The sequence below is a fragment of the Rhineura floridana genome, chromosome 2, assembly GCF_030035675.1.
Source record: "Rhineura floridana isolate rRhiFlo1 chromosome 2, rRhiFlo1.hap2, whole genome shotgun sequence".
NCBI lineage: Eukaryota > Metazoa > Chordata > Lepidosauria > Squamata > Rhineuridae > Rhineura > Rhineura floridana.
Window position 1 is genome coordinate 121,320,052 of NC_084481.1, and position 27,148 is coordinate 121,347,199.

Consider the following 27,148-nt stretch of genomic DNA (forward strand, 5'->3'; position numbering starts at 1 on the left):
GGAGTTTAATGTAGATTTGAAGCTGCTTGGTTGTGTGTGTGGCATCAACTTGATGTCCTCCTCATCCAAGTGGCAGCCTGCACTTCTCGTCTCCCCCACTAAATTCAGATTTTCCTGATCTATGGATAACCCAGTAAGGGAAGAAAACACAATATAAAGTTGCATGTTACCTGACTATGGACACAATGAAGCACAGGCTTTGTTACATGTGTGGTGACATTTTGTTGGGTGCCATCTATCCCCACACTTCCTAGTTCCATTTTGTTTTCCATCCGCCTAACAACTCCCAAGCCTTGACTGGATTGGAGCAACACTTTTTCTTTTTACTTTTGTGCACATCTAGTGTATTGAAAAACTTGTATTTCTAAAATAGTTTTTGAAAAAGGTGTATGTAACCAGGTAAACAAATACATGTGTGTATGCCCACAAGGGACATGCGCTTACAAAAAACTACTATTTCATGCAAATCTTGTATATCAAAAAATCTGTATTACAAATAAACTAAGAAAGGTGTGTCTGCACAACTTATCAAATACTTGCATGCATGCCCACAAAGGACCTCAGGTTTCCAGAACTTATGGTGGGTGGGGAAGTATTAACTGAGGGGAGGTAATAACAACACACAGTATTAATATACCCTATTAAACATCACCCACTTCTATGGATGGGAAACATCAAGACAGATTTTGGAGGCATGAAAGTGCTCATGTGTGGACGAAGATGCACACATACATACATGGCACAGCAATCCACATATACATGAATGCCCTAATGACAGCACAGCCGAAGGCACTCATTAAAACACTGCTCAAGCCACTTACTCTAAGTGCATCCCATTTCAGCTGAAATGGCAGGAATGGTCACAGGAGAAAAAAAAAGCTACAGCAGCTTACAACCATATGGTCCTTTCTTGGGATACTGGAGTAGCACGGCTTCTGCAGGACTCTCCTTCCCTCAACTAGCACCACAAAGCTACTCAAGAACCATCTTACCTTGAGGGGAAGAGAGATCTGCCTTTCAAAAGCTTTTTTATTTGCAGCTTGTCTTTTTTGTTTTATTATATTGCTTTAAAGTGATGCTGATTGTTTTAAACCTTTTAAAATAAACTACTTTGTGAGGTTCTCCTGAAAAGCAGTGTATACATATCTCAAATCTACTATATAGTTTGGAATGTTGTCTGTTCACTATGCATTTGGTCACCTCTTAAGGTACCGTAATCAAATTTTGCATGATAGCTCCTGAGATCAAGAAGCAGGTTTTTATCTGTGTCTGGATACCATTGGACATCGCTTTGAATCAAGATGGCAGACAACTTTTCAAAAACTGCATGATTTTTTGGTGTCTTACTGAGCAACACTGGGTATGAGGCTGCAAGTACATATATAAATAGAGTTTATATACAGGAAATTATGTTGGAGAGGCCAGTAATGTAATCTTAATCTCCATGTTACCATTGTTCTTCCCTAGGAGAAGGCAGTAGCCCCAAAGGAAATCCCACATGATATCCTGTATGTATGCACATGTTACTAGAGAAGCATAAGATAGAGCCATGGGAAAGCCTGCTCCAATACTTTCAGATGGGATGCCAATGGATCTGGTATAACCAGGTCAGGCTACACTGACTTCACATTCCTCCATTATTCATTTGCCTCCTAATCCCATACTATGACAGCTACTTGGTACAGGCCCTTTCATTTTGGACTGACTGCAGCATAGGTTATCAGTATTTACCTTTGCAATGAGTTACATTTGTTGATCCATCATAATCAGTGGTTGTGTTTGCAGGGCATGAAATACAGTGATTTTGTCCAAACTCAGGTTGGTATGTTCCAACAGGGCAGCGAATACATCGATGTGTTGTAGTGTTGTAGAAGTGACCAGGTGAGCACTGCACTATACAAGAGGGTAAGCAAACAACATGATAGAAGAGCTTTGGTAGACTATGACATGATATACTGCAGCTTTACCACTAAAGGACTAATTTTCTGCACAGAAAATTACATATACCTGACATGAGCACTGCCATGGATGAGGAACACATAGATCAATTTAATTGTGTTCGTAAACTGCGAGTAACACACCACATAACAGGGATTTTCAATGTATGTATGTGTGTGTTCACCACATAGGAAGGTATATGTGTGAAGTATATATGCAACCCTAAGAGGCTGATGCCCCTGCCGCCATCTTAGTTGATGGCAGGTGTAAGCACTGTGTGTGCACGGCATGCACACTGATGTGAGAGGCAAATGGGATGTGTGGGCAGGCTTATTATATTGGGAGGGGTTGTTGGGCTGTACACTGCAGCAGGCCCAGGGCAGGCTGATGCCCAAGGTCCCAGTCATGGCTAGCACCAGTTCTGCCCACTCCCTTGCCTCCAAGATCAACAATGGGCTTTGCTGAATATGAGGAGGAAGCGAGAAGGAACTACCAAGGGCTAGGGCAAGAAATGCCACCTGCATAATCCTGGCACCTTGGGGACATCATATTATTCCTATTCCAGATACTGGATATAAATGTGATTTTTATTGTGGGAACCTTTTGTGAGATGCTTTGATAACATCTCAGGGCTATAATGCAGGACCAGTATTCTAAATAAATAAATGGACTAGATCCGCAGCTTTAACATTTGCAGTTGAAAGGAAATAAATGTTTTCACCTCTAAAAGTTGGAAATGAAGTAAGTGTGACTGCCTGTGTTGCTTGTGCATCCATCCTTGAAATCTCTTGGTTCTTACCTTTAGTCTCACAATGCTGAAACACTGTTGCACTAGTAAGTTTTGTCATCAAACCTCCACCACAGGAAAAACATGAAGTCCGACCTGGCTCAGGCTGATACGTTCCAAAAGGACATGGAAGACAAGGTTTAAATCCATCAGTAGAGTATTCACCAGGTGAGCACTGTCCTAGGGTGGGGGAGAGAATATACAGATATTACTATTGGCCATGACATTTTTAGCAAGACTATAAAGTCCTATCACCAAAATAGAACATTATGGACATTAAAAATCTGAACTAAATGCAGTTCAAAATAATGATAGTAACTTGCAGCTAAGTAGCTGGAGTAATCTACAGTACAGTAAAACTTCATGTTTATATACATCAAATAAAGTGCTGTCATTTTAATATTTGTTGCCGCAAAGACTGGCAGCAACACTACAGAGAAAAATTTAAATGATAGTTGCTCTGCCGACACTTCTGGCCACTTACATGCACCTGAAAAAGTTGCCTGCTCTGAAAAACTTGTCTACTCCTAGAACTAGAAAACAGTAGTTGCCATTCTCTCGTGGCTGTATATATTATAGCCAGCATGGATATTTCACATTCTGCAGTTTAAAAGTTAAAAAAATGCCTGGCTGCTTTTTAATAAATTTAATAAATTTTGGCTGGAACCCAATGATAACACAGAGCATGCTCAGTAAGAACCAACTGTCAAGAGTTCTAAAAGCCAGACTCACAGCTACTGGGCTTGCCTAATCAGGGGGCCACACCCACACCAGACTTTGATTGCACTTGAGACAGTCATGGCTTCCCTCAGAGAATCCTGGGAAGTGTAGTTTCTGAAGGGTGCTGAGAGGAGATTCCTGTTCCACTGAGAGAGCTCCAGTGGCCAGACTGGTTTAACTGTCAGCCACTCTGATTGAAGGTCTGTGAGGGGAACAGGGCGTCTCCTAGCAACTCTCAGCACCCTTCACAAACTACACTTCCCAGGATTCTTTGAGAGAAGCCATGACTTGTCCAAAGTGAAACAAAGGCCTGGTGCGGATGTGGTCAGGGAAAGCTTTGGTTTAAATTTGGGCGGGAGGCTACATGTGCCTTCTGTAGAATAAAAAGGTGGGGGAAACCCTGAAAAGCAATGATACTGTTCACAATGTTTTCCTTTTGGAAAGGAAAGGGGCTTCCCTTCTGCCCAGTGCCCACCCATCCAATCTCCTCCCCTCCCCCTCCCCTCCCTGCCCCTCCCCCAGGTCAGTGTTGGACTACGACCTGGTAGACCAGGGTTCAAATCCCAACACAGCCATGAAGCTGGGTGACCTTGGGCCAGTCACTGCCTCTCAGCCTCAGAGGAAGGCAATGGTAAAACCACCTCTGAATACCGTTTACCATGAAAACCCTATTCATAGGGTCAACATAATTCGGGATCGACTTGAAGACAGTCCATTTCCATTTTCAAACATGACTGCACAGAAATAAATCCCACTGAACTCAAAAAGTATGCAAACGATCAAACCCACCCTCCCTTCTCCTCCCTCCTATCCCCTCCCTCTTCCCCCTTCCCTCCCCCTTACTTTGCCCCTCCCTCCCCCTCCCCCTCCCCTTCCAATACCCTCCTTCCCCTTCCTCCCCCTCCCCTTCTTCCTCCCCATGGTCAGTTTTACCTATCTTAAGCATGATTGCATGGAAGTAAATACCATTGAACTCTATAAGCATGCAAATGATCAAACCCGTCCTCCCCTTCCTCTTCCTTTGCCCCCCTCCAATATGTTCCTTCCCCTTTCCCCTCTCCCTCCTCTTCCCTCATGGTCAGTTTTTCCTATCCTAACCATGATTGCATAGGAGTAAATCCCATTGAACTCAATAAGCATACAAATGATCAGACCTGCTTTTCCCCTCCTTCCCCTCTCCTCTCCCTTCCTCCTCCCCCCTGCCCACTTCAGCCCTCCCTCCCTCCCCACCTGGTCAGTTTTACCTATCCTAAGCATGATTGCACAGGAGTAAATCACACTGAATTCAATAAACATGCAAATGATCAAACCTGTCCTCCTCCCCTCCCTGTCCTACCTGCTCCCATCCCAGTCCTCCCCTCTGCCTTTCCTCCTCTTCTTCCTCCTCCTCCTCTCCCTATCCGCTGTGGTCAGTTTCACCTATCCTAAGCATGATTGCAGGGGAGTAAATCCCACTGAACTCAATAAGCATGCAAATGATCGATCCATTCTCAGCAAACTTGCACAGGATCCTATTTCTTACCTCCCAGATTAAAAAGCAGGGAAATTCACTCACAGGCAAAAATTACCAGATTCTTGCAATCTACACAGCAAGTGGATTGGACTGTGAAAGACCAACCCAAATTGAGTTTGCATGTTGACAAATTTGTAGGGCAGTACAATATCTCAGAGAGGAGGTCAGGTCTCTTGCTCCCCTGGTGCATTCACTATAGCTGCCCAATTTCCCTGCTTTTTAAAGTTTGATAGAAATATCTGTGGGCTATAGGTACGTTCTTAAACCACAAGGTTTTTTGCCTATTAGTGAATTACATTATAGATCCCTGGCTAGCTCTCATAATTTCTTTTAGAATAAGTGTATGATCCTCTGTTAAGGCAAAGTACAAATCTAGCCACCTAGTTAACTATATTATGCATTAACCTTTCCAGAATTGCACCAATTGCAAAATTAAAATGCAGGATTTTCATTATGGTTGAAAAGCCTCACTTTAGAGTCTGTAAAACATGCTTCTGAATTTATCTGGCAATACTAATCGAAGTATGAAAAATCAAGGAATCAATTCACTTTACCACTAATGCAGCACCTGTGTGCAGAGGGATCACTATCAGGAGGAAAAAAGTCTAGTTCCCCATACTCCTCCCCACTTACAGTGTGCTCCCTGGCACCACAAGTTAATATGAGGAATAGAACCTCTTGGTGTACTTTCATATCCCCATGCAGCTTACCTTTCCCACCTAGTCAAGGCATGAGGAAACAGCAATGTAGAAATAACTAGGTCCAGCTCCTATCACTGGGCCTTTAATATAATTTACTCCATTCCTAAACTGCTTTGGTACCCATATATACTGGACAGACAGAGCCAACTTACTGGAACTGATTAGATACACATATCCATCCCCTGTGGATTCTTTATGTAAATTTTCAAGTAATCCATTTTTCAAACTTACAACAAGCTGATTTGAGTGGCAGGCCAAATGATTAAACTGTTCTGCAAGACATGGGATTACTGCTGCAGCTGTTTGGCTAAGCTGTGAAATTCAGTCCTTTTAAAAAGCTGTTAAAACTGTTAGCTTTGGTTTATAGCTCCAATAAATCACTTCAATGAATGGTTGTTTTTGTTAGGGGGAATAAATTGACCTTGGCATCATTTCAAGTTATTTAGGGTTTGCAGCAAATAAGGCATTAACTGATCACGATAAGGGATGAATAATTTTGTTTACAGCTAATGAACTGAGTTTAATATGGAGTGCCGCCTTGGCTTATGAATAAAGTATAGAGCTGTATGGGCTTAATGCATCAAGGAAGGAGGAAAATGGTATGCTGAACACTGAGCCCATAAGTTGTGACATGAAGAACCTATTTTTTCTCCAACACTTTTTTCTTTGAGCTTTTAAATACGACCAATGCACTGTGTCACATGTGAGTTTGACTGATACAGAGCTATTTCATTTGAATAATCTAACGGATATGCATTTTTTCTCTTCTGTGAACAGAGTTTTAAAGATGTGCTGCATCAGCTACCAATATCCATTTGTTCTATTAATATACATCACATTCAGGGTTTCCTCTTGATAAAATCCATCTTTCCCACACTAGGAAAAATGTTGGGGTGAGGGTTGTACTTTTAAGAAAAAAACAACACTACCTAAAACATCATATTGCAGAACATTTCTGGGGACTATAAAACTTCAGAATACAGATGGAGAACTGCATGATTGAATGCTACTCCCTATCAAAAGCTCCCAGATCATAGATATTTAGCAAGCTATAGAGAAATCAATCAATCAATTTGAATCAAACTTTCCATAATCCCATCATCTGTTTTCTTTTTATTAATAATAATTTAGTAATGAGCTTTGCATTGATAATTTATTGAATGTATACAAGCACTAGAAAAAATATAAATAAAAATATTGCTATTGTAGCTCTTCAAGTATTTATAACCCAAACATTTTTTCCAAATGCAAGCACCTTCTCAAAACCAAGTTCATGTCTGTGACTCTTCCAAAAAAGGGGTGCCATTTTATTTATACATATCAATTATGTCCTCCTTAATATAAAAAGCTTGTTAGTTTCTTCATAACTGGAACATCCCAGATTCTTATTAACCAACTTTTGAAATAAGGCACAGTTTGATTTTTCCAGAGTCTAAATATGCATGTATATTAGCAGCCACAAATAAATACTAAATATATTTTTCTTTCCGACTGCTCCCTGGATATTCCCTAAAAAAAAAAGGACTTCAGGGGAATCTGAGAATGCAAATCCTGCTACTGTAGAAGTAATGAAAAAATAATTATTATCCTACAAGAACTGGGAATTCTTATAGGAACTAATTACCAGCAAATCATGTAGGTAAACAGGTTTGCTTTCCAGAAGATACCTTGCCCTATTCCCTGCCATTTTAAAAAATCTCCATGGAGTCTAGCACCATTAGGAAATTACCTTATTTTGGCTTGTTTCAGAGTTATACATAGAGAAAGAGATAATCATATTTTTCCCAAACAAATCACATTCTTATTCAGTACTATCCCTAGTTCTTCACTTCCCCTCCTGGTTTAATATACACAAGACCTTTAGAACTAGACTTCAAATGAGATGTTCTAGAACTTTCAAAGTCTATTTTTCCATCCAGATTAATTTAGAATATTTGCCTCAAAAATGCCAGCCTCCTAAATTCAGTATTATGAAGTTTTCCCATCATGTAATGCTTAAGTGGAATAAGCCAGAACTGAAGTATTCTATTTTCATTTCTTAACAGGGAGAAACTACTGTTATGAAACAATTCATTTCCCATATATTTGTTAGCCTTCTATGGACAACAATTTCTATCCAGCAATATTTTCCACAGACCCATCAGATCAAAATATTTGAGAAGGACTAAAGATCAATGGTGGACCACATGCTTTGCATGCAAAAGGTTCCATAGGTAAGACTGGAGAAAACTCTGGAACGAAAACATGGAGAGCCACTACCAGTCATTGTAGATAATACTAAGCTAGATGGACCAATGCTTTGATTCTGTAACTAGCAGCTTCCTATGTTCTTAATTCTTCCATATTCAAAGCACTTTCTAGAGGTGAAGTTGCTGACAAAACAGATTGATATTGATCGCGGAGAGGGAGCTCTCAGGCACACACCCCTACTGCTGTGCAGGCCCACAACCCCACCCCGCATGCTCCACCTACCTCTCCCTTGAAGTAAATGTTGGTTGTGCTGCATGTACAAACCTGTCATCAACCAAGAGGACAGCTGAGGTTTCCCTAAGGCTCTGATGCCCCTGCCACCATCTTGGTTGATGGCAGGGATGCGTGTGCATGGCACTACTTTTTTTTAGGGAGAGCTACCCACCCACCCTAAGGAGGGGCCTTTCAGGGAGAGGTAGGTGGGGCGTGCGTGCATGCAAGTGCCCGGGGCAGGAAGGTGCCCAAGAGCCCCAGCATGCCTGGCATCAGCCCTACCTTGATGTATGGTGCAGATGTGACCTTAGCCCCTGCTTTCTCAGAATTCTGAAATGTTGTATGGAGTGGGCACTACATGCTTACAGCAAAAGCATTTAGTTTTTTTTTTATCCTGGCACACCACTTGTCTTGAAAGAATAAGTCATGTTGGCTTTTACTTATATGACATAAAATCCACTCATGAATGAAAAACAGGACTGTGTTTGACTGCACTAAAAACAAACTATCACTTAGTGCAGTGTCTGCTGTTCCAGACTAATAGAAACTGATGTGAAATGGCTGCAACAGGTTATAGTCCTTAGCTTCCTACAATGATTCTTAGTTTTTCTTTCATTTCACTTTCCCCCAAACTGCTACAAAAATCTATCACTAAACTGATAAAGACAAAAGGAACCACATTGCAAGTATGTAATGGAAGCTGACAACTTTACTTCTCTTCAAGCTGCATTCTGCAGAAATTACATCTTATTTTATATGCCTCAGTGCAGACAACACCAGGATCTACTCCCACCACTCATACACATCCCTGTCTGCTCCAAACCTGCATACACATGCAGTGTAGACACTGTCCACATTGATGTAAGTATGGCAGAGCAACATATAAGGAAAGTTTTAATTATCTAGCTATCTGTGTCACAGCCAAGATTTCCAAAGACTGTGCTAATGAATACTTTCAAAATGTGTCAAGGAGGGAGAAGTTAACACCACGTCATCTTTTCTATGGCTCTGTAAGATATAACATTCTCACCTCCACATTCAGATATATTGTGAGCTCCAACTATTTTTGAGTTTCCAGGATTTCGGCAAGGTTCACAAGTTATTTGGCCTTCATTGTCTTGGTAGGTTCCATTGGGGCATAAAATGCAGCTTTCTTGCTCACCATCATAATATGTTCCAACACTGCAGCTGGCTAACAACAGAAGGCAAAACAGTCAGTCACACTAAATTAGTGAATAACAGATACGGGGTAGGTGAAAATTATGCAGGCTGAAGCCTTCAACCTGTTTAAGCTTGCTTGCTCTTTAATTTATCATCTCATCAAGTTGTTAAGTATCATTGTTATCCCTAAACACATACTGATTCATACACAAGATTATTTGCATAGATTCACTATATGAGCATTCCGAAGTTACCATAGTATCTATAAATGGCAAATTAATCCATCATTCAGTTACAGCACCACAAAAGCTGGTAATGCATCTGTTCTGAGAAATCAAGACTTTAAGATCATAAGAGCCTGCATCTTATACTCACAGTGGCCAATCACATGTCTATGGGAAGCCTGCAAGCAAGACCTGAGCACAAGAGCACTCTCCCTCCTGTGGTTTCCAGCAACTGATATTCAGAAGCATACTGCCTCCCAACCATGGAGGCAGAGCATAGCCTTCGTGGCTAGTAGCCACTGATAGTCTTATCCTCCATGAATTTGTCTAATCCTCTTTTAAAGCCATCCACGCTGGTGGCCATCACTGCCTCTTGTGGGAGTGAATTCCATAGTTTAACTATGCGCTGTGTGAAGCAATTTCTTTTGTCTGTCCTAAATCTTCCAGGAGAGCGAGTGTGGTGTAGTGGTTAGAGTACTGGACTATGACCTGGGAGACCAGAGTTCGAATCCCCACAGCCATGAAGCTCACTGAGTGATCTTGGGCCAGTCACTGCCTCTCAGCCTCAGAGGAAGACAGTGGTAAACGCCCTCTGAATACTGCTTACCATGAAAACCCTATTCAAAGGGTCGCCATAAGTCGGAATTGACTTGAAGGCAGTCCATTTCATTTTCATTTTCAAATCTTCCAACATTCTGCTTCATTTATTCACTTCTAGATCTAGAAAGGGGACATTGGGAGGCATGGAATTGAGTCCCCATTATGATTACTTTGAGAAATGTTGCTCCTGTGTGTCTCATAGAAAATTTATTTCCTGACTCCCAATATGGCTGTCTGGTCACATATAGGGGAAGACTTCTTTCCCTATAGAGAGAAAAAAGCACTCTAAGGAAAAGGCGTGTTTCTAGAAGACTGTGATCTCAACTTCTTATTCTTTTAATGATATAGATTGTCCTGCTTTGTGAGGTGTTGGATTACATGAACTTAAAGTCTCTTTGATCTGTGATTGGAGAAGAACAACAATCAGTGGTAATGCACATGCTTTGCACTAGAAGGTCCCACATTTGATTGTCAATGTTTCAAGTTAAATCCCCGGTAACAGGACTGATAAAAACCTCTACTCTGAGACAGTCATAGCACAGAATACTTGACTGACTAGACTACTGAAATAGTGAAAAGAAGTGGGATACAACTCTCCCACCAATATAATTGGGACTTCAAAGTTCTTTGACCCGTCTAGATTGTCCCCTCTTCTACCAGAGTATCTACAACTGCTGTCTGGGCTTTGAACATTCAAGCTTCTGGTTTTGGTGTACAAAGCCTTATAGAACTTGGGACCAGGATAACTGAAAGATCATCTCACTCCTTATATACCCAGTTGATCACTGTGCTCTGCAGGTGAGGGCCTCCTGAGATACCATCTTATCAGGAGGTCCGTTCTATACAACATAGAAAACAGACCTTTAATGTTGCAGCATCTACCCTTTGGAATTCCCTCCCCTTAAATATTAGTCAGGCACCACTTGAGTTATCTTTTTGGTGCCTACAGAAGACCTTTCTCTTTCAACAAGCCTTTTAAGTAGAGACCTTATCCCAATATGTGTCTATGTTGGAACTGGTTTTTAAGATGTTTTAAAGGCTTTTTAAAAAAGATATTTTGTTTTAATATATTTTAAGGTCTGTTTTTATGATGTTTTAGAGTGTTTTTAGTGTTTTGTTTGCTGCCCTGAGCTTCTTCTGGGAGGAAATGTGGGATATAAATTTAATAAATAATAAATAAATTTAATAGCTTGTATAGAAGCAATAAAAACAATCATCCATTTAAAAAAAATCTTAGTATGTGCAACTAAACTGGGAAAGAGCTTTAATGACAAATCCAGCAGCAAACAGGCCTTCAAATTGTATTGCTTTTATTTAAAACAGTACTCCTCCCCTCCCTCAAAATAAGGGCTATATATGTGCAGTAATGCTGCTATATATCCTACCAGATGACTAGTTCCCAGTCAGATATTCCATATACAGGCATACCCCGTTTAACGTTGCTTCACTTAACGTTGCCTCGCTATAACGTACATGCTCCATACGTCCCCATACCCCGCTTAACATTCGCGTGCTTCGCAATAACGTACATTTTATTGGCATGACGCCGCTGCCATCTAGTGGTGATTGCGTGCAGTACAAGTGAAGACAATTGCTTCACTTAAAGTAGACTTTCACTTAAAGTATACTCTCTGGTCCCATTGCGAACGTTAAAGCAGGGTATGCCTGTAGTTGTTTCCAAATTGCAAGGATGACAGATTCATTCATGGAGGAACTGTATGATGAAGAGCTAGAAATTTTAGAATGCGAGGTGAAAGCTGCTCTTAAAATACTTGGAAGAAACAAATCACCAGGAACAGATGGCATACGAATAGAGTTGCTACAAGCTACTAAGACTGAATCTGTCCAAAGTTTGACAAAAAATTGTCAACAAATATGGAAAACTAAACAATGGGCTACAGACTGGAAGTGTTCAGTATACATCCCTATTCCAAAGAAAGGGGATCCCACAGAATGCAGTAATTATCAAACTATTGCCTTAATATCCCATGCAAGTAAAGTAATGTTCAAGATTCTACAACAAAGGCTTGTACCATACATGGAGAGAGAAATGCCAGATGTCGAAGCTGGATTCAGAAAGAGAAGAGGTACAAGAGATCACACTGGAAGCGTATGTTGGATAATTGAACGGAGCAAGGAATTTCAGAAGGAAATCACCCTGTGCTTTATAGATTACAGCAAAGCGTTTGACCGTGTAGATCATGAAAAACTATGGAATGCTTTAAAAAAATGGGGGTGCCATAACATCAGCAGGAACAGATGGCACACCAACAGAGTTGCTACAAGTTACTGATACTGAATCTGTCCAAATTTTGATAAAAACAAATATGGAAAACTAAACAATGGCCCACAGACTAGAAGTGTTAAATATATATTGCTGCCCTGGGCTCCTGCCAGGAGGAAGGGCGGGATATAAATCAAATAATAAATAAATCCCAATTCCAAAGAAAGGGGATCCCACAGAATGCAGCAATTATTGAACTATTGTCTTAATATCCTATGCAAGTAAAGTAATGCTCAAGATTCTACAACAAAGGCTTATACCATATATGGAGAGAGAAATGCCAGATGACCAAGCTGGATTTAGAAAAGGAAGAGGTACCAGAGATCATATTGCAAACATACACTGGATAATGGAACGGCCAAAGAAATTTCAGAAAAAAATCACCCTGTGCTTTATGTGTGAAAAGACTTTTGGTCTTACCGTGAAAACAATCTTCTCTGTGTGTGTCAAAGATGATATCAGGTGGGTAAGTAGCTCCACCTTGCAGTTGAAGGCAGAAGAGCACTGTTGATTTTTGCAGGAACTTCCTGTTCTGTGTAGCTCCCAGCTCAGTTCTTGATGACAAGCTAAATAGTATTGAGAGCACTGACAGGAAGTACAACATGAAAAGTCAAGCAACAGCACTCATACACTCTCTGCAAGAGGTCTACCAGGTACCAACGATTGCAGCCCAGCTCTCCTAGGGAGCGGTCCTGATATCATCTTTGACATGCACAGAGAAGACCGTTTTCATGGTAAGACCAAAAGTCTTTTCTCCTGTGCATGGAAAGATGATATCAGGTGGGACATACCAAAGCTGACCCATACAGGGTGGGGAATATTGCTGGGCTGAATTCATTGACAGTCGAAGAGGACATGCTGTAGCACTCTCCTCCTAAAGGCTGCTTCTGCAGATGCATAGGTATTGATCTTATAGTGTCTAATAAACATACTGGGAGTTGTCCATGTGACCGCTTTACATATCCCCATTAGTGAAGCATTTCTCGAGAATGCTGCCGTTGTGGCTGCTGCTCTAGTGGAATGAGCCACTATCCTGGCTGGTCGCGCCAGGCGCAGTGAAGCGTACAGTACAAAGTACACCCTATCTTTATGAAAAACACAGAAATTCTTATCTACAGACAGGGCATTGAGCTCAGACACACAACAGGCCAAAATAATGGCCACAAGGAACAGGACTTCAAAGGATAGTAAATGGAGGGGAACCTGACTTAACGGCTCGAAGGGAGGTTTCTGCAGGGCCATTAAGACCTTGTGTAGGTCCCAAGTTGGTAAACAATGGACCATAGGTGGTGCCAATAATGCTGCCCCCCAAAGGAAACGCCTCAGGAATGGGTGAGAACCCAGTGGCTTTTCAGGAAACTTACATAGGATTGACGACAAAGTCGAAGCCTGATGTCTCAAAGAGTTTGGCCTGAGTCCCATTGTTAAGCCCTGCTGTAGGAATGAGAGGATCTCTTTAATACCTGCCTCACTTGGATTTACGCCTTGTTTGTGTGACCAAGACAGGAAGGCTTTCCATGTGGCCTCATATATTCGAACGGTAGAAGGGCACCTGGACGCCATCACCGTCTTCACAACTTGCCTCGGAATGCCTTTCTTTAAGAGATGTTGCCATTCAATCTCCACCCATGAAGAGTCAGCCAGCCAGGATCCGGATGGAGAAAACGTCCCTGTGATAACAGATCTTCCCTGAGAGGAATTCTCCACAGGGGACCAACTGATAGGTCGATGAGTTCTGGAAACCAAGGTGTCCTTGACTACCAAGGAGCCATCAGCTCGTTGCCCGTTTGGCTCGGATTTTCTGGAGCACTTTGGGAATGATAGGGAGAGGTGGAAAGGCATTTAGTTGACCTGGAGGCCACTGGGCTGCAACAACACCTATTCCCTCTGCCCCCAGCATCTCGTACCTGGCAAAGAATCTCTTCACCTGGTGGTTGAGGCTGGAGGCGAAAAGGTCTACTTTGATCGTGCCAAATTGTGCCAGTATCTCCTGAAAGGCAAGAGGATGTAACTTCCATTCCCCTTGATGTACCTTCTCCCGACTCAACCAGTCTGCTTGACTGTTGTCCTTCCCTCTGAGGTATTCCACCGTGAGCAACTCCAGATGTTCTTCCATCTACTGGAAGATGACTGAGGCTTCCCTCTGGAGTAGGGGAGAGAGCGTAATTGGCGATCACTCGTGGCCAAGTAACATTGTCTTCCAGGGTAAGGTCTTTAACAGTGGGTCCATAAGTGACTGTGGAGGCCAATTCTGGATCCACACAGCCTCCCACAATGAGGACATAGGTTTCCAGATGCAAGATGATCACGATGAAGATTTGCTTGACGTGCCTTCCGCTTAGCTCATTTGTCCCTTTTGCCCTGTACTCGTGCTTCTTCAAAGTCCATAGCACCTTTGATAATGGCCAACCTCCAATTGGGACGCTCATGGGCCAAGGCTTCCCAGTTCTCGATGCTCATGTTACATTTTTTTAGATTAGCTTTGAGAACATCTTTAAACCTCTTTTGCTGTCCACCAATATTCCGTTTTCCATCCTTAAGTTGGGAGTAAAGTAGCTGTTTTGGAAGACGGTGATCAGGCATTTGAACAACATGGCCGGTCCAGCGAAGTTGATGTTGGAGGATCATTGTTTCAACACTGATGGTCTTTGCTTCTTCCAATATGCTAACATTAGTCCGCCTATCTTCCCATTAAGCTGGATCGATGGGGCTACAGAGGGATTGGTTCGCACTTGCTGATGAAGCACTTTGGGGGTTTTTATGTTAAGTGAGAGGCCAAGCTTTTCATATGCTTCTGCAGAGACATTTAGGATAGTTTGAAGTTCTTCCGCTGAATGTGCAGAGATTACATTATCATCGGCATATTGGAGTTCTACAACAGATTTTCCCCCCGACTATAATTGCCACCAAACTCTCTGTCCTACTGTATGCCGACGATCTGGCACTTATTTCAACAACCCAAATCAGCATGAGGAGGTTGCTATATAGATTAGGCCTTTTTTGTACTAGGGAGCACCTCCGCGTTAACCATGTTAAGACGAAAGTAGTTGTATTCGGAGGGGAAAGGACCAACCATGTTTGGAGACTTAATAATGCAATAGTTCAACAACAACAGAGTTATTGCTACCTAGGCGTACACTTTACCTCCAACCTGTCCTGGAAACTTCACTGTGATTCTGCTAAATTGAAGGCCTCTCGCTCTGTACATCAGTTATGCCGCTTCTTTTCTAGCAGGGGTGGCAAACTGATCTCCACCGCGTTGGAAATCTTTCGCAGGAAAATCATTCCACAGCTCCTTTATGGGGCTGAAATTTGGGACTACAGCAACTTTTCGCAGCTAGAAGTAGTCCAGAATGGCTTCCTCAGGTTTATCTTGGCAACCCCTTGCGGTACTCCTGCCTCCATGCTGAGGTTAGAGACTGGCTTGCATCCCTTGGAGGCTATGGTCCACGACGCCTTGGCTTCCTATTGGCTACGTCTATCCGGGATGGATGACTCCCCCTTACCCAAAAACTGCCTTTTGGAGCAAATGCAGTCATACCATCAATCTACTTGGTTCTCCCAAGCCAAACTCAAACTGTCTGCCTATGGGATTGCCATAGCTCTCCTACCCTCTTACCCCTCACCAAGGGCTAGACGACTGCTTAAGGAAAGGATTTTACTATACTCTACAACGGAGGTTGTAATTACCTTAGTTTTTGCTTTTAGCCTACTGAGACTAAAAAGCTTTCTATCTGTTCGATATGTGATTTCCACACCAGTGGGAAGTTTCCCCTCAACAAGGTGTAGAATCATGGCAATGAAAATAGCAAATAAGGTCGGAGCAATGACGCATTCCTGTTTGATGCCTGATCCCACTTTGAATGGATCACTTTGAGAGCCGTTGTTATCCAAATTTGTCGCCGTCATGTTGTCATGGAGGAGTTGCAAAATATCCACAAATTTATCAGGGCATCCAATTTTCAGAAGGATGGTCCAGAGAGCAGTTTGATATACAGTATCAAGGCCTTAGTCAGATAAATAAATGCCATATACAGAGGTCGGTTTTGCTCCCTGCATTTTTCTTGAAGCTGTTGTGCAGTGAAGATCATGTCCACTGTCCCCCTGAAAGGGCGGAAAACATTTTGGGATTCAGGGAGGATGTCTTCTGAGATAGGTTGGAGGTGATTTGCGAGGATCCTTGCAAGGATTTTACCTGTGGTAGCTAGAAAAGAGATGCCTCATAAGTTCCCACAATCTGTTCTATCACCCTTCTTGAAAAGAGTGATAATTATGGCATCCCTAAAGTCTTCCGGGATCTCCTCCCTCATCCAGATTTTTTTGATGACCTTATGAAGTTGTTGTGTAAGTTCAGGCCCACCTTCTTTAAAGACTCCAGCAGGAATCACATCAGGTCCACTAGCTTTGTTACTCTTCATTTGATTAATGGCTTTACTGACTTCATCCAAATTAGGGGATATTGCAAGCTCATCTCTAATTTGTTGTTGTGGGATTTACGAGAAGACCTCACCAGCCACATAAGGGTTACGATTAAGGAGGTCGTGGTAATGCTCTTTCCAACACAGTGCAATAGACTCTTTGTCCTTTAGAAGTTTGGTACCATATGTTGAGCGTAAGGGATCTGTACCATAATTTGTTGGTCCATAGATGGCCTTTGTGGCATTAAAAAAGCCCCATGTGTCGGACTTCCGGGAAGGGTGACTTCGCCTGTGCCTGCCTTTGAGATGAGCTCTCGTCTCAGAGGAAGCTTTTTCAGTTTTAAAATCAGTCAGAACGTGTTTTTTTTTACTGGTAAAGACTTTCTCCCGGGCAGGGAGAAACGTAGAGATTAACCACAAAAGCCTGTGTTTGTTGGGAGGACTGGATTTCATTAGTTTATGAGAGAAGGTTCAGCCAGCAGTGCCGGACGGACTGCCAAACAAGCTCTAACTGATTAAGCGACACGTTTATCTTTTCTTCAAAGAAAAACGGATTTTAACAGGCAAGCATCCTTCTTTCTATTTTTATCATCTGGTTTAAATTGTTGCAGCAAAAAGAGATTTGTCAATGAATCAGCTATAAAGAATCCCTGGGTGAGTTATAACTCTTCTCTTTCATTCACGAAATTAAGGAGGAAAGAAATTGAAAAAGCTTATCTTTGTTATTATTGCAAAAAGCTGGCCTGGAATTTGTGCATTTTAAAGATACAAACAGATGAGAGATTTCTATTCCGAGGAGAAAAAAAATAAATAAATCTGATTTATGAACTTTTGGAGTATTATATGTCTGGGACTATTTTTTTTGGTCTATTTCATTTTGACGAATCTGCTTGTTCACGATGCCACTAACTGTTTTGATGCTGTGAACTAAATTTGTTTTGCATTCCTGAACATATAAGAGATAAGGCAGGCTGTGCTGTCTACACTGTGATGTCATCAGGCTTGGAATATTAACCCAATTGTTGCTGGAATAAGAAGTGGTTTTTTTTTTCTTCGTGGTTTTAAGAATGGCAATCAAGAAAGTGGCTGAGATCCTGGAAGTAACTATGCTTCAGAAAATAATGGATGAGATTGAGATAACGAAACAAACCCTGAGACAGGGTAGACAGGAGATGAAAATTGAATTTGGCAAAATGATGCAGGAGCTTAAAGAAATAGGGGATCTTGTGAGAGAGGAGGTTGATGAGATCAGAGATACAACTGGACAAGCATTAGAAGATGAAAAAAGAAAAATTAAAGGGAAGATGCAAGCCCTGGAGATTGGAACAAATGTGGAACTGGAAAAAGACTTGGAGTTTATGGATATTAGAGATAAAATTTACTGTTTGGAATTCAACGTTGTCTCTGAAGAAATTAATGAAGATATTAGAGATAAAGCTATCAATGTTTTGGATAAATTTCTGGACTGGAATGATGTGATGGAGCTTGACATAGAAAAAATCTATGGAATTAATTACAGATATGTGACAATGGAAAAACTCTCAAGAGATGTGCCAGTGCATTTCGTAAAAAAGAAGAACAGAGATATGACTTTACAACAATATTTTAGCAACACATTCAGAATTGATGGCAAGGAAATATTTGTGATAAAGGAAATTCCCATTAGACTCTTATTATATGACTATGGATATGACAGCAAGATTATTATGGGATATTGACAATGGAAGAATGGCTATTGAAATTATTGGACCTAACAGATTTGATGAGATGGATTAATCGACATGTTTATTTGGAGAAAAATTGATAGATATATTTCTCAAGGAATTGAAACCTCTCTTTGACTTTTTGTGGAAAGAATAAATCAATGTCTATGAGATTTGATGATTAATTAAGATAACTACTGGAGGAAAGTGATTTTGTAATATAATTTAAGAGACAGGTTTGTTATATATTGTAGACCTATAACTAATCTGCGACAAATCGGAAGTCAACATTTTATTTTATTGTTTAATTATTTTTGTTTTGTTTTGTTTTGTTTTTGAAAATTTGAATAAAAATTAATGATAAAAAAAAAGGCCCATGTGTCATGAGCATCTGCAAAAAGCTGGATTTCTTGAGCTTTCTTTATCCACCAGACGTTTTTAAGTTCTTTAGTTCTTCTTTGGACCTCAGCCTTTGCACTGGCATAATTTTTTTCTTAGCAGCACAGTTAATGTCTTTTTGCCATATCTGGAAGGCTTTCCTTTTCTTGTCAATTATATATTCAATCTCATTATCATTCTCATCAAGCTAGTCCTGATGTTTCTTAGTTTGGTATCCAATAGTTTGTTCACATGCTACAATAATGGAAGTCTTCAGTTTACTCCAGTGTTCCTCGACGTTTTCAGGGAGTTCCGTAGGTAGATGTTTCTTGAGAGTTGTCTGAAAGCAGGCTCGCTTAATAGGATCTTGAAGGGCATGGGTGTTCATTTTACACCTTGGTTTTCTTCCTTGGAGCCTACGTTGAGGAACAATATTAATGGCCATAGTGGATCGAATTAATCAGTGATCTGTCCAGCAGTCATCAGCACTCGTCGTGGCCCTAGTGAGGGGAGGCCCTCTGGAGTAGGGGAGAGTGCATGCCCCCCTGACGATTCAAATGAGATTTGGCTGACATGTTGTCTGTCCTGATGAGCACCGCCCCCAACTATACAGTGCATGTGAAGTGTGTCAGTGCCAGGCGGATTGCCCGAAGTTCCAGTAGATTGATTGGAAGGCTGGCTTCCTCCTGTGACCATGTTCTTTCAACCATCTGACCCTTGCGGAGCCCAGCCTGATAGACTGGCATCTGACGTGATCATTATACGTGGGGGATCGTGGAACAGTAGTCCCTTGAGAAGATTGGGTTTGTGTGACCAGCACAGTAGAGACTGTCGAACTGCAGGTGACAATAATACTTTCCAATGCTGCCTGGCTGCTATCTTGTTCTGGAATGGCAATAACGCCCACTGCAGGGGGCAAGAGTGATGACATGCCCAAGGCATTGTTTGGAAGGCTGCCACCATCAACCCAAGCACTGAGGGCATGAGGTCTACTGGTGTGGAAGTCATAAGGTGGGATACCGCAGCTTGTATTTTGTTGATTTTGTCCTGTGCCAGCCGTATTTCCCCTGTTGTGAGTCTATAGCAGCCCCCAGATGTACAATGCGACAGGAAGGAACTAACTGGCTTTTGTTCTAGTTGGTTAGGAAGTTGTGGTCCTTCAAGCAGGCTAAGGTAATGTGCACATCTTCCCAGGCCTTGCTTAGCGATGAGGACCGAATGAGGAAGTCGTCCAGGTAAGGAAATATGTGGACTCCTTGCATCCTGAGGTGGGCTACCAGGGTAACCACTATCTTCGTGACTACCCTGGGGGCAGAAGACAGGCCAAAGAGCATGGTCCTGTATTGAAAATGGTCGTTCCACACTGCGAACCTGAGATAGCGTCTGTGAGGGGGAAAGATGGGGACGTGTAGGTAGGCTTCCTTCAAGTCGATTGAAGAGAGGAAGTCCCCTTTTCTCAGGGCCTCCTTGACTTAAAGCAAGGTTTCCATGTGGACCTTGCAGTACTGAATGTATTTGTTCAGGTTCTTGAGATCAAGTACCGCCCTGAATGACCCATCTTTTTTCGCGGCAGTAAAGAAAATTGAGTAATTGCCCCAAAATCTCTCCCCTGCCGGGACTGGCTGTATTGCTGATATTTGGAGCAGATGGGAAATCGCTTGGAGGGTTCTTGCCCTTTTGTCTTGAGTCCGCAAGACAGGGGATGGGATAAATCTTGTCGGAGGGAGGGATGTAAATTCCAGTTCCAGGCAGTTTCTTAGGGTGCGTAAAACCCATTGGTCTGATGACGTGTCCCTCCATCACTGAGCAAAGCGTTGGAGGCGTACTCCCACCGGAGGGGTACTGGCATCAGAATTGATAGTTGTTCCCTCTTGCCTGGGTTCCAAACCCCGGTCTATTGGGAACATATGGTTGGCCCTTTGCCTGCGGACGTTGTCTATGAGAAGGGGTGATTGGTGCGGGTGTCTCTAGCTCGTCCTGATGTCTTAGAATTCCGAAAGGACTGTGGCTGTGAATACGGATGGCTCTTCAAAATAGCTGCCTCTCCTCTCTTTTCCTGGAGGAGGGCATAGATTTCTTCTTGTCCTTGGATTCCAAGACTCCCATGTAGGGCTCTGAAGCCAGGTTAAAGCCAGCCATGGCATCTGCTTCCCAGTGACACAGCCATAAGGTTCTATGGGTGAAGACGCCCACATGCTGCAAATTGCATGGCATCCATGGATGCATCTGCCATGAAGGCCGCTGTCTGGGAGACTTTTAACAAGGATTTGCGTGCTCTGGTAGGGTCCTGTTGTGGGCCATCCAGAAGGTCCTCTAGTCATAACAGAGAAGCCCTTGTGAAGACAGAAGATGCTGCTGCTGCTCTGATGGGAAGTGTGCTAGCCTCATGTACCCTTCTGAGGCCTTGGTCCAGTTTGAGTTCAGTCGTGTCCTTAAGGTGAGCATCTGAGTCTTTAGGATTCAAAGATGGATTTAGAAGATTAACTATGGCACGTCTACTAGTGGGACTTTCAGCTGGTCCACAATCTGTTGTTCCAGTCTATAGAACTTGTTAGCTGTTGACACTGACTTCTTGAACTGTAAAGGAACATCGAACTCGGATTTGATCACTTTAGGTAGTAATGCCGGGAGCTTGAGCACCCTGGATTTAGGTTTTGGGTCTGGACACACAGTCAGAATCCTGGACGTTGACGGAACTGGAGGGTCGTCAGGGGAGTGTAAGCTGAGGGCCTCCATTGCCTTGTATAAGAGGGGGAAGAAATGGGGTTCTTGGAAAATTCTGTTGCTTGAAATCTCTTCCGATTCTGACTCCCCACTCCAGTCTTCATCTAAGACAATCAGTTCATTGTCTGGATCAACAGGTGTCTCCTCTGTAGGTTGAGTGTGCCTACCATGAGCAGCCGCGTAAGGGTCAGGTGAATTATGTGCTGCTGGAGGCTGCAGGTTGGAAGATGATGGGATTGTTGAGGAAGAACCCTGTGGTGCCTGCGTTCCCTGCGTGCCACTAGGGAGGTGCTGAATGGAGGATGCTGTGCCTGACAGATCCCTGGTCAAATCCACTAACAGGGAAGCCCTGAGCTGATCCTTCAATTGTTGAAGCATGTGATCCGAGAAATGTAGTTGAAGAGGCCGAGTGTGTGCGCAACAGGGGTGATATGCCTCTCCTTGTAATTGGTGAGCGGAGGGAGAAGGGGGGGCTGGGATCTTTCCCCTGCTCGTCTCTCCCCTCATCTGCATTATGATCACCAGGAGCTTGCCTGGTCTGGCCGGTCTGCCTGTCCATCATGGGCACTGCGCCACCTGAAGCCACCCTGCCTGCTATGTTAATTGCCTCAACCACCTCCAGCCTGTTGGAAGCTGGGTGGGCCATGGCCGTCTCCATCTGGAAGGAAGGAAGGCCATAAAACCTGTCTGGGTAATGGTGGTGGCGCTGTTCCTGGCTTGGGCGGGAGCAGCTTGGGCCTCTTTTCCAGCTTGTTGGATTTGCGGGTTGCTTTCCCCTTGGTGCAACCACAAAGCGGGTCTTATGGGGGCTGGGTGCTATCCCACGTCTACATTCCTGCTGATGCTTCGGTGGGGGGCGGCGGCACATCTTGTTGCAGCCATTAAGGTGAAGCCGCGCCACTGCCTTAGGAGGGTAAAAAAGGACTCCTTCTGGGGTTTGCGCAAAGAGCGCTGCTGCTGCGAGGCGGGAAAGGAGCATTGGTGCCTCAAACATTGCCTCCAGATTCCGCCTCCACTGATAATGAGATTGGTGTAGGGAGGCATACGGCCGAGAGCAGCAGTAACAAGCTGGTCCCGGTAAAGGGGAGGGGTCATTAAGTCCTCTCGTATAGCATCCCTTACAACTTCCCACCCCTGCACAGTTCTGGTGGGCAAGGGAGAGAAATCCCTTTCTTCGTTTTTCTTGTGCCACGGAAGAGCCCCGGGGGAGAAAAAGGAGGGGGGGATATATATATATATATATATATATATTTAAACAAGGCGGAGTAAAGTTGGAGGAGGAAACAGAAAGGATATAAGACAAATACAAAAGACAAATATACAGGCCTGAACACAGAGCAGAGACAGCAATCAACTGTTGTGTGTGAAGGCAGAAGAGAACTGCACTGGGGGCTACACAGAACAGGAAGTTCCTGCAAAAATCAACAGTGCTCTTCTGCCTTCAACAGCTAGGTGGAGCTACTTATCCACCTGATATCATCTTTCCATGCACAGGAGAATTGGAGAGAGAAATATCAGTAATTTAAGATATGCAGATGATACCATACTGCGAGCAGAAACCAGTAAAGATTTGAAACGAATGTTGATGGAAGTTAAAGAGGAAAGCATGAAAGCAGGACTACAGTTGAACGCCAAGAAGACTAAAGTAATGACAACAGAAGATTTAAAGTTGACTTTAAAGTTGACAATGAGGACATTAAACTTGTCAAAGATTATTAATACCTTGGCACAGGCATTAACCAAAATGGAGATGATAGTCAAGAAATTAGAAGAAGGGTAGGACTGGGGATGGCAGCTATGAGAGAACTAGGAAAGGTCCTCAAATGCAAAGATGTATCACTGAACACTAAAGTCCAGATCATTCAAACCATGGTATTCCCAAACTCTATGTATGGATATGAAAGTTGGACAGTGAAAAAAGTGGATAAGAGAAAAATCAACTCATTTGAAATGTGGTGTTGGAGGAAAGCTTTGCGCATACCATGGACTGTGAAAAAGACAAATTGGGTGTTAGAACAAATTAAACCAGAACTATCACTAGAAACTAAAATGATGAAACTGGGGTTATCATATTTTGGACACATAATGAGAAGACATAATTCACTAGAAAAGACAATAATGCTGGGGAAAACAGAAGGGAGTAGAAAAAGAGGAAGGCCAAACAAGAGATGGATTGATTCCATAAAGGAAGCCACAGACCTGAACTTACAAGATCTGAACAGGGTGGTTTATAACAGATGCTATTGGAGGTCGCTGATTCATAGGGTCGCCATAAGTCATAATCAACTTGAAGGCATATAACAACAACAAAGTCCCATCCACCTTCATCTTATTAAAAGATGCCCTTATGTAGAGTTCATTAGAATGGCCACACTATAAATGATCCTAGTCTACTCAGAAATATTTAAGTTCAGTGCTTGCTTGTGGAAAGTTATCCTCTATGATATGACTAGTTTCCCTAAGATCTCTCTCTCTCTCTTTCTGTGCATGTACATGTACACTTTTTAAAAAAGATTATATTTCATGCAAGTTTAAAAGGCACAACTGATCACTCTGAATGGAAGAAAACTGAAATAAAAATGTCATGGCCTCAACTTTTTCTGTACTAATATTTGTTTAAAAATTAAGCTAAAAAGTTGTAATCTTACAGAATAAAACACAAAGTGTGCCACAGAGTACAACAGTCTGTGTTCAAAACAAAGACCAAAGATTTGGAAATAATGAGACTGTATCAAGGATTCAGCAAACTTTCTTTGCTTGTTTTTTTATTTCCCTACAACCTGCTGGTTTTCCTTCAAGTAGGCTAAAGAACCATTTGCCTTCAGCAGACTTCATTCCTTTAACCACTACCTTTGTTTTTCTTCAGTGACCATTAAAATTGTATTCTTAAGCACTGCAGCTGTTTGAAAACCTCAAAGCTATTCTAATGCAAAAGAAAGGGGAGAGAAAGGCACCTACAGGGAGCCAGGAATAGTAGTTATAAGGACATTTAAAGGCTCTTTCCCTCTATTCAACACTTTTGGCCTTTGAGTTTTTTAAGCCATGGGCAAACTCTATAGTGTCTTAGTGAGGAGAGGAAGGTGAACCTCATAAAAGAGGTTGTGATCCACATCTAACCATTCTCTTAAGAGCCATGCCCTGACTTTATAAGAAAAACCACAAAAAACTGATGGAACTTATTTGTAAGCAGTACTCTGTATTGTTTTAGGATCTTTTTGTTTTTTTACTGGTTCACAGACTGTGGTCATATGGGTAAATTATGCACATTAGGAGTTAGGTCTTAAACCTATTATTCCTTAAACAGCAGTTGGCAGAATAGCTGGCTATTTATCTCTGGTTTGGAAAATTAATTCCCCACTTCTTTCAAGATCCTGTCATTAGAAAGGAAAGAAAGTAGCAAGATGTTGGGAATCAGCTACTTAAAAACTAGCAGGAACAAAATTCAAAACAGAAAGTTCTTTGTGTTGCTTTTTTTCTTTTTAGGAAAAAAATGTCAGACCCACATACAAGCTGATGTTCTTTTGTTTGTTGAAGTGTCACTTCATGCTGCTTAGAGCAGGAGGACTGATTTAAAGACACATTTGTGCCCCATGATGCAATTAAAATATATATATATATCAAGGCAATTGATACAGAATAAAAAAGGAACTTTAAAATACAAAGACTAAAAACACCATCCTGACACCCTAAAAGAGAAACAAACACATTAAGGCCTTAATTTGATTCACACACATGACAGATACACTTGCCAGTGAACACTATAAAGAGTGAAGGGGCGATACGTCTATGAATATAAAGGTTAAAAACTGTTTTTATGGAGTTCGGCAGGAGACAAATATGAACCATTTACATGTAATGCTACACCATGACCAGGAAAGAGCCACCATGACCCTAGGGCTCACATACTTCCCCCTGCCCTCTCTGCCTCCTCCCACATGGTTAGAATGACAATTTTGGCAGAATTTATTTTCACTTTCCACTATTCCTCACTTGTCCTGTTGTACAAATCAGAGATCATGATTTCAAACATGACTCAGTTTGAAAATGGCTTCCTTTGAAACGGACCAGTTTGTTTTAACCTGCAGTCTCCAATTAGTACAGTACATAAGGAAAAGCAAAGTTTCATGGAAAGTGAAATTAACACTGCTGAAGTTCTCCTCCCAGTTGTACAGGAAGAAGAATGTGGAGGGCAGAATTGTGTGAACCCAAGACTCATGGCAGCTCCTTCCTGCTCATGCCCACAGTGCTAAACCATGGTTTAGTGAACACAGCGACACTGTACATGCAGCAATCACATGAAAAGTGTGAATCAGCTCAAGTGATCTGCCTCTGAATTTCTGAGTTAGAATCACGTTGCGTTTCCATTAATATTGGGTTATTGTAGAGCAAAAGGGAAATCCCTAAGGATATATATAGACATTGTTTGGTTTCTGTCATCCCACTAGTTCCTTCTGTAGCCTGTTTTAAAGTGTATATCAAGGATTCCACTATTGTGCAGGTCTTCCTTATCACAGAAATTATCACAACTGTTTCTAAATAAGCATCTTTTGCATTTGTCACATTATCTACTGGCAAGTGGGATAAGCAATGTAAGGTACACTGTACAGTAAGTGATATGGAACTGACAATAAAAAGCTGATGATTTCACATTTTTGGACAAATTACAATTAACAACAGAGTATAATTAACAACTTCTCTTGTGAAACAATGGAAGATAATGAACAGGATAATGAGGACAGAAACTAAACCCAAAGACAATGGTCATGAAATCAGATTTATGAGCTTTCTGCTCACATATGTTTTTGTTGTAGTTGTTCTGCAGTGAAGTGGGAAAATTTGCCCTCATCATACTAGCACAATGTTCAGTGTAGCTACACTGATTTTTGATGTTGCCGGTTAATTTAAGGCAAAGATGTTCAATTCAGTACAAACAAGGGAGGTCAGATGCATGTTACATATGCATCAAATCAATGCATCAGATCACATTTGTGCTTACCACATTTGTTATCCACATGCCTCTGACCCAGGCCACAGAGCTCTTGGGTATCCAGTACCCTGGCAGATTTTCTGGCCACATCATGATTCACACCAGAAAGGCGAATATGAAATTGTTCTTTGCTGATCACCTTCCGCAAGGTTCTAATTGCCTTACGAAGCCTTTTCTCAGTCTTCTTACGTGCACAGCTCAAATTACATGTGTCTAGAAAGGTATAGTGGTGACGATCAAGAGCAGAAAGCACTAAAGTGCAACAACACTAGGTTCAAAAGCGTTATCACTGAAATAATAATACAGGCTGCATTAACTATGGCAATAAATATTATGCGAAGTTAAAGTTTCAAGATACCTAGACAATAATAAACATCTAGCCACAGTAGTTTTCTGATTGTAGGAGAAATGGATATTAAAACTTTAAAACAGGAGATACTTTTTTTTGCATTAAGATGAAAGTGAAAGAAAAAGAAATCAAGAATCAAGCTGCAACAAAGCCTCCTCAAAAATGAAATCTTTTAGTTGTATAGTGGATTCTTTTCCA

General features: G+C 42.0%; 1 protein-coding gene across 1 annotated transcript in view; it reads right to left on the bottom strand.

The window, feature by feature from the left end:
- Positions 1-27,148, bottom strand: part of SCUBE2 (signal peptide, CUB domain and EGF like domain containing 2) — a 116,509-nt gene that overhangs the window by 15,104 nt on the left and 74,257 nt on the right. The window contains 4 exon segments of the mRNA XM_061610378.1: positions 1,732-1,893; positions 2,738-2,905; positions 9,153-9,314; positions 26,611-26,814. Coding sequence (XP_061466362.1) covers positions 1,732-1,893; positions 2,738-2,905; positions 9,153-9,314; positions 26,611-26,814 — 696 coding nt within the window.